This window comes from Danaus plexippus, chromosome Z, assembly GCF_018135715.1.
Source record: "Danaus plexippus chromosome Z, MEX_DaPlex, whole genome shotgun sequence".
In the NCBI taxonomy this organism is placed as follows: domain Eukaryota; kingdom Metazoa; phylum Arthropoda; class Insecta; order Lepidoptera; family Nymphalidae; genus Danaus; species Danaus plexippus.
The window spans coordinates 11,237,986-11,245,030 of NC_083559.1; the positions used below are offsets into that span (position 1 = coordinate 11,237,986).

Here is a 7,045-nt window from a genome sequence, read left to right on the forward strand (position 1 = left end):
TATTGGGTGTTTCAGTCGTAGCTCGGCCGGTGGCGGAACTGGCGCCGGCGCAGGCGGTCGTCGGTACAGCGCAGTCGGCGTGGGCGTGGGTGGTGGAGTTCTCACGGCCTACGACTACGTGAAGACTCGCATCGTGGAGGTGATGCGGAGTGACTCGGACGAGCGCGCCAAGCCGCTCACCTTCCCCACGGCCTACGCGTACCCGTACTCGGCTCTGAACGTCGCGACGCCCACGGCTCCTCCGCCGGCCCAGGCCTCGGCTCAGTTGGACCCGCCGGCCGTGGCAGTGTCCGTGGGCGGCGGGCAGCCCGAGCCGGCTCCGCTCATGTCTGCTCAGTACGAGCCGTTGTCGGACGAGGACTGACGTCCCCGAGGCGGAGCGCGCATGGCGCCCCCGTAGCGCCGTGTACGGCGGTCCGTCATCCGACGAGCCCGCCCGCCTCCGACCGGTTAAGGATTTGACGACGACGACGGCGTCTCCGAGGGTCGACGACGAGGAGTGTGTCGTGTGATCGAGTGTTGTTGTCGTGTGTCGCCGTGGACGTGGACTAAGGACCTGTTAATATTGTATCGTTATTTATTTGTTGTTTCGTCTAATAACGCGGAGGCTCCGTGCGACGTTCCTCTATATTCACTATCGATGTAGAACCCGATGCGAGGACTATTCGGTGTATTATATAATTGTAATGTAACATTTTAATGTCTGTTCGTTGTGTCGACTACTATCGTCCACCTCCCCTATATTTCTGAGCGTGGTGTCCGGTATCGGCTTGTCATGTAATCCTTGTGTAGGAACACTGCTGCAGCTCGTACCTCTGTCATTTTCCGTAGCAGCCTGATGCCAGCGACATGTATCTACCCAGTCTTCCATCACAACACCGGTAGTGTAGGATCGCCGTGCGACTTCGTCCATATCTACCTAAGTACTTGTAAATTATGTATAGTTTGTACAGACGACCGTGCCCGTACATGTCACTGTTCCCTCGCTCCACGGGCGGCGTCGCCTCTAGCTTTATGTAAGTTTATTATTTCCCGTAGCTTTGCTTCGGATTTCGCTGTCACACCTTTCACTTGATTTAGTCTACGCGTAGTTTAATTTTCATCGATCGTTTCGTGTAAATATCGCATCCGTTTGTCTGTGTATAAATTTGCCCGCAGCGAAGTCCGGATCGCGCTCCCGGATGCCGTAAGAACTGTTAAGACCCTTATATATAGTGTAAACACGATTTTCGGATTATGAAACGATAATATACATATTGATGTAAAAGTGTATGGTTATTATGTATACATACTGTGCATTTGTAATTATACTGTTTAGAGTAATGATTATGATAGAGATTTTCTTTTTCTAGTTAGGTTGGTCTATTGGACCGAGTATAAATATTGAACGGAAGCGGGCTATGAATGCGTGTGAGTATGTGCGTGCTAGCGCCTGTTCGTATGGGTTTGTGTGTATGTGTGTGTTGTGTGCGTGTATGTGTATGCACGTGCATGCATGTATGTATCAGTCCGTGAAGAGCGCTGCCGTTCGCCTTTGAGCATTTTGTTTTGTATTATTTTGACTGCGTGCGTCTCAAACATTACCTTAAAAATATATATAGTAATATTGTTATAAGTATCGTTTTACACATTCTTATTTGTTGCTGGACATTTTTAATATGTTTGATGTACTAAAAATGTTTTAATTTAGTTTAAAAGCAATTGTTTGATGGTAGTGGTTAGATACGCAAGCAGGTGTGATGTACATGTTTTCAAATATTGTGTAAAAACGACTGATTAAATTAATTTGTCTGAACGTTCGCGCTCGGGGGCGTGCGGCGGCGACTCACTTGTGATTTCTTTTTAAAGTGTAACGTATTGTAAGTAGTCGAAACAAAAGATAATCCATGTAAGCCCAATCGTAAGCGAAAACAAAGTTTTGGGAGGACAGATCAATAAATAAGATGCAAATCTATTGTGTTGTGTTTTATTTACAAATTCATCCATTTATTTTATTACTTTTGATTTCTGTACACTAGTAGTGAAAAACTATTTAAATTCCTAAAGTATAAATTTGTTCGTTTTTTAATCAATAACTAATGATTTCGTAAGACGAAAAAATTATATATCCTACAATTTTTCCAAAGCTACCTCCTGAGTAGTAACAATTTAACAAAAGATTGCCGTTTATAAAAAAAATGGAAATCTTACTTTCCTTTGAGATTAATTTAACTTTGTTTTTTAAAAAATCCGGTTTCTCTCACAACATATTAACAATTTTTTAAAAAATAGGAATAATACTATAATAATAATATATTATATTTATTATCTCATTATTATTCATACTATTAATGTTAAATTTAAATTGTTTCCGTATATTCCCAAACTTAAAAGAAATCTCATATTATGATTTAATAAGAAGAAAATTTAGGGATCGGCTGCATGCGATATCCCACTTTGTAAGTAATTTAATCAACTAATATGTATTTATCTTCCAAACCTCTTAGCTGCTGACATTTAGTGGAACACTTACTCATATTTCTTTACCTCGATTCATCCAGAGATTCCTTCAATCTACTCAATTTCTATTATATCTAGCTTAAGTTTGTGAAAATGTTATACAAAATGGCCGAACTATGACGTTGATTTGTAAATGTCAGTTGTAAGATGGAATGTATCCCCAAATAGTAATTGGTTATTTGCCAAATCGCCATACAGTATGGATAATCGCCGAGTGAGCTGCTTAAATCCAAGAGAACGAACATGGACTGGAGTGACCGTCTTCTCGGTGTATTTAGTTCTCCTAATGGTGGAAATATACATTGAGTTTTATGAGAATCAATCGCACTTGCGCATCTATCGGAGAGTATGTTCCTTCGTGAAGTCTTGGGATCCTGATGCGGAGTTGTGCTCCAGAGTATTGTGACCTTTATTACCTGTATTGTGGAAAAACCTTTCTTAAACCCTTAATTCTTCCAAATGTAAGTTTTTTTAATTTGATGAAAGTAGTAGGGTTTAATCTAAAATGTAATTATAAATAAATAAAACAGTTATTTTAATACAAGTTCATTTTATTGATATAATTGGCGAATTTGGAGTCATTAAGTGACTCAGAAATTCATAATCTTAAAATGCACTCAAACAGAAATTTCTAACGTCTGCCTTTCTTTGTCGAGTTGACCTTCACTTTAGATACTTAAATACTGCACGATATTAAATTTAAGTCAGATGCTAGTTACTTCTTGGCGAAATCTTCTCCGGTCTTGATGTTCTTCAGTAGTTCTGGGATGGCAGCCTTGAGGAGCCCCTGCTCGTAACCGTTAAGGTTACCGAAGCCAAGATTCTTCTCCAAGCCGTTCTTCCCAAGTAAAAGCGGGTTCGCGAAATATGTGGCCTCAGTCAGATCAGATTTGACATAGGCGCACTCAATCACGTTTGATTCTCCCTGAGAATAAGAAAACGACACCTTTATAAAGTACTTTTTAAAAAGTACACTATCACTTGGAATTTATCCTGTGAAAGTTTAAAGTTAGTTCAAAGAAACTCCTTGACAAGAATGACGAGTTGTTCACCAATAGTTGGTTATAAATCTAAAGTCTTACATTGAGACCCCTGAGCAGGGAGCATACGAGTCTTGCACCAGCGTATGCCATCGACAGCGTCGCTGATCCACCACCAGCCTTGGCCTTCACCACCTGGTAGCAATATATTAATATATAAGTATTCATTAATACATACATTATTAACCTAGTACTATTTACAATTCAGCCTTTCACAAAGTGAGCGATAACGCGGCCTTGTGGGCTCTGCAGGCCTAAGGGGAGAGGTACGAGACCAAGATAAAATGGGGGCGTTGTATACAGGCCTGGGGGTGATTTGTAATATTATTTAGCTAGGATATGTTATATCGGTTTTTGCAGTAGGTGCAGAAGGGGGGCGGCGTAAAACATAATTTATTCTCAAAGTTGCCAGTTTAGAAAAACTTGTTTGGTTTTCTGCCAACTTTGAGAATAAATTAATTTTTAGGGGTTCCTACCCCTGATTTACTTAGACCACATTTTTCTGCTTTTATTTTAAAAACCAAAACCCATATATATATATATAATAGTACTTTAACACAATGCTACCTCAGTGCCGGCTTCCTGGATCCTCTTAGTGAGAGCTTCTATTTTGCTTTGGTCGGACAATTTGACGGCAGGTTCGCACTGACTCAGTACTGGGATGATGGTGACCCCGGAGTGACCTCCAATAACGGGGATCGACACGCACCCAGGGTCCACACCGTTGATTTCGCCGATGAAGGCCGCAGCACGGACTACATCCAGAGTGGTCACACCAAACACACGATTAGGGTCGTATACACCCGCCTGAAACAATATGGAACCATTCATATTTTTAAACATATTAAAATATCTGAAACACAGATATCAATACGTGTTCTAATTAAAAGACATTAATATTATACCTTTGTAATGAATTTTTCAAGTCACTATTATTATTAAGCGATATTGTATGAAAATCTTGTGCTAATCACATTTTATGATTAAATTATTATTAAGGCAATCTGTAATTTGCATTGACTCAATATTTTATTTTAATATCTTTTTGACAACATTACCAAAGCTTATATTTTTCTTTCATGTTTATGATACAGATATTATTTGTGAGCCTTTCATCCCCTAGGTTATAGAAATGACAACTTTTTCGACAACAGGACGAATATAAAGCAACAAACAAACTAGGTGTTTCTCAAACAACTTGAAATATATTCCCTACCTTCTTCAAAACTTCGGAGGCGATGGGGACCATGGAATTGACAGGGTTGGTGATGATGGCTATGAGAGCCTTTGGAGCTTTCGCTGCAATACAAGCGGCCAGGTCTCGGACGATGGATGCATTAGTGTTGAACAGGTCGTCACGAGTCATACCAGGCTTGCGGGGAACACCAGCTGGGATTACCACTACATCTGCACCTGGATACGAAAACATATTTGTCAGTTTCTGATAGTTCCACATCACAGTGTTTAAAATATGCAAATTTTACTATAAGATCATCTCTATTCATAATTTACATTTTTACAGTTTAGGTAAAAATATGCTAAAGAATTTGTCAATCATAAGTATCGTCATTATTAATGAGGAAATAGAATTTTTAAAGGTTTTTAAGGATATAGAGATGCTTTACCCTGAAGTGAATGTAAAGGAAAATTAATGATACCGAATCCTTTTTGATCACTTGAAGTAAAGACAAGAGAAGTTACCACTATTATCAATACAAACACGTATTTACTAAAAATCTATTGAAAATAACTCGATAATTATGACATCAATTTATTTTAATATTATCAAAATTGTCATAACATTTGATAATTTTATCGCTAATATGCAATTTAATGGAATATAAATAATTTTTCATTCATAAAAGTAAATATATAAAAATATTTTAGACTTTGTTAATTCCAAAACAGTGACATAGGATGTATGAAGTAGCAATGTTAATTGGATAAAATGAATTTGTTTTACGCAAAACGTATAATAAAATTAAGGAAAATTTTATTTTATAATATATAAAATAGCTAGAGCTTCATAGAAAAGTATTAAAGATAAGATGGAAATATTACCAAAAAAATTGATACAAACTGCTCTCTGTAAGATTAGATAACAGACATGTATTTTATAGTTTCAATAAAACCTTGAAGTTAATTATTGGAAACACACTTTAAATTATTAAATTTATTCATTTACTATGCATTTTTTACACTACAACTCAAGCACTTAAGCTATATTATATGTACTAAGACCATTCTAATAAAGATTCTTCTTAAATAAGTCTTAATTATATAAATTTATGATAGAACATGTATTTTATCAACTAAGGATAGGTTAGAAAAAACATGTTATGTAACACTTTAACACTTGTGTTATAGAAGACAAAGTCAAATTAACTAATATGCTTACATTTGATAGCATCAGCTAGCTGTTCTGGTCCTTTATGTCCGCTGACCCTGGCCGGGGTATCCATGTGGGACAAGTCGGCAGCCACTCCCGGGGTCACCGGGGCAATGTCATATAGTGCTAAATTCGTGACTAGCTTATTCTGCTTCAGCAGTAGACCTAAGGGCTGACCGATTCCTCCAGCCGCCCCAGCAACCACGACTTTGAAGTTGTTCTGTTCATTGCAAAGTAAAAATTATTGAAAATCTTCGTAAACAATAAAATTTATTGGGTGAAATAATTTGTGTGTATAATTACCTGCGATGAAGTGGAGAAATTTTTGAAACCATTCTGAAAAGTCACAGAAGCGGCAGGCTTTAGCGTGCGGGAGAACATATTGCAAGGCAAATTATAAGAGAACTATTGAAAAAATTATCCAAAAATTACACGTCCCAGTCGACCCGTCCGACCTTTGATAGATAACTAGTGATGTGACTCTACAATAATCATCAATGAGATTACATCATTACGTAGTGGTTGCCAGTAGTGGTTTTATTTACAAATAGCCCTTTTAGTACAAACTTTACAATTTTAAGTAAAACATACCTTTTGTGTAATTTCATCACAAATTAAATCATTAATTTTTATTTCGGTACAATACCTAAATAAAAATATTAAATAAGAGTTACTGTCATGATCAGTATGCTTGCAAACACTTATACAAAAGTTCTTACGATCTAAAACGGCAACACCCATTATTCGATTGCATATCAACTAAATCTTACTAGAAAAGTTAGACTGTAAAAGTACTCGTATTAATAAAAATACCACAGATTGAAGTTTTATATGAAGGTTACTTAGTGTCGCAATCATTTGCTGTAAAAAATATAATATATATAACAATTTTATGTGGCCACGTCGAATAGGGCTTATGCGGAATATACCTAGTATATATATATATATATATATATATATATATATATATAATTAAACAAAATCCAATCTAGATATTTGAGAATCGTATTGTATCTTGATCTACTTATGCCATACAAATAATAAATGTAGAACCGATAGAGCTCTTATTACAAAATTCAGCCAATCGATGTCTCTACCACATTCCTTAATAAATATG

The 7,045-nt window shown here is 37.2% G+C and overlaps 2 protein-coding genes across 12 annotated transcripts in view; one reads left to right on the plus strand and one right to left on the minus strand.

The window, feature by feature from the left end:
* Positions 1-1,954, plus strand: part of LOC116777108 (uncharacterized) — a 64,702-nt gene extending 62,748 nt beyond the window's left edge. For all 11 annotated transcript variants that reach the window (XM_061526102.1, XM_061526105.1, XM_061526107.1 and 8 more), the window contains one exon: positions 16-1,954. In XM_061526102.1, the coding sequence (XP_061382086.1) occupies positions 16-364 (349 nt within the window). In that variant the 3' untranslated portion in view covers positions 365-1,954. The remainder of the gene's footprint in view (positions 1-15) is intronic.
* A 1,075-nt stretch (positions 1,955-3,029) lies between these two features.
* On the minus strand, positions 3,030-6,412 carry LOC116777540 (malate dehydrogenase, mitochondrial). Its single transcript, XM_032671148.2, has 6 exons — positions 6,232-6,412; positions 5,938-6,148; positions 4,756-4,952; positions 4,107-4,346; positions 3,582-3,674; positions 3,030-3,424 (listed from the first exon to the last, which is right to left on the minus strand). The coding sequence occupies exons 1-6, from the start codon at positions 6,307-6,309 to the stop codon at positions 3,215-3,217; spliced, it is 1,029 nt and encodes a 342-aa protein (XP_032527039.1). The 5' UTR covers positions 6,310-6,412; the 3' UTR covers positions 3,030-3,214.
* Between the last annotated feature and the right edge of the window lie 633 nt (positions 6,413-7,045).

Coding starts and splice junctions, on each gene's coding strand:
- LOC116777540 (XM_032671148.2), bottom strand. CDS start 6,309: ATGTTCTCCCGCACGCTAAAGCCTGCCGCTTCTGTGACTTTTCAGAAT. Junction 4,953..5,937: donor GCTAGCTGATGCTATCAAAT/GTAAGCATATTA, acceptor TTTCGTATCCAG/GTGCAGATGTAGTGGTAATC. Junction 4,347..4,755: donor CCTCCGAAGTTTTGAAGAAG/GTAGGGAATATA, acceptor ATATTGTTTCAG/GCGGGTGTATACGACCCTAA.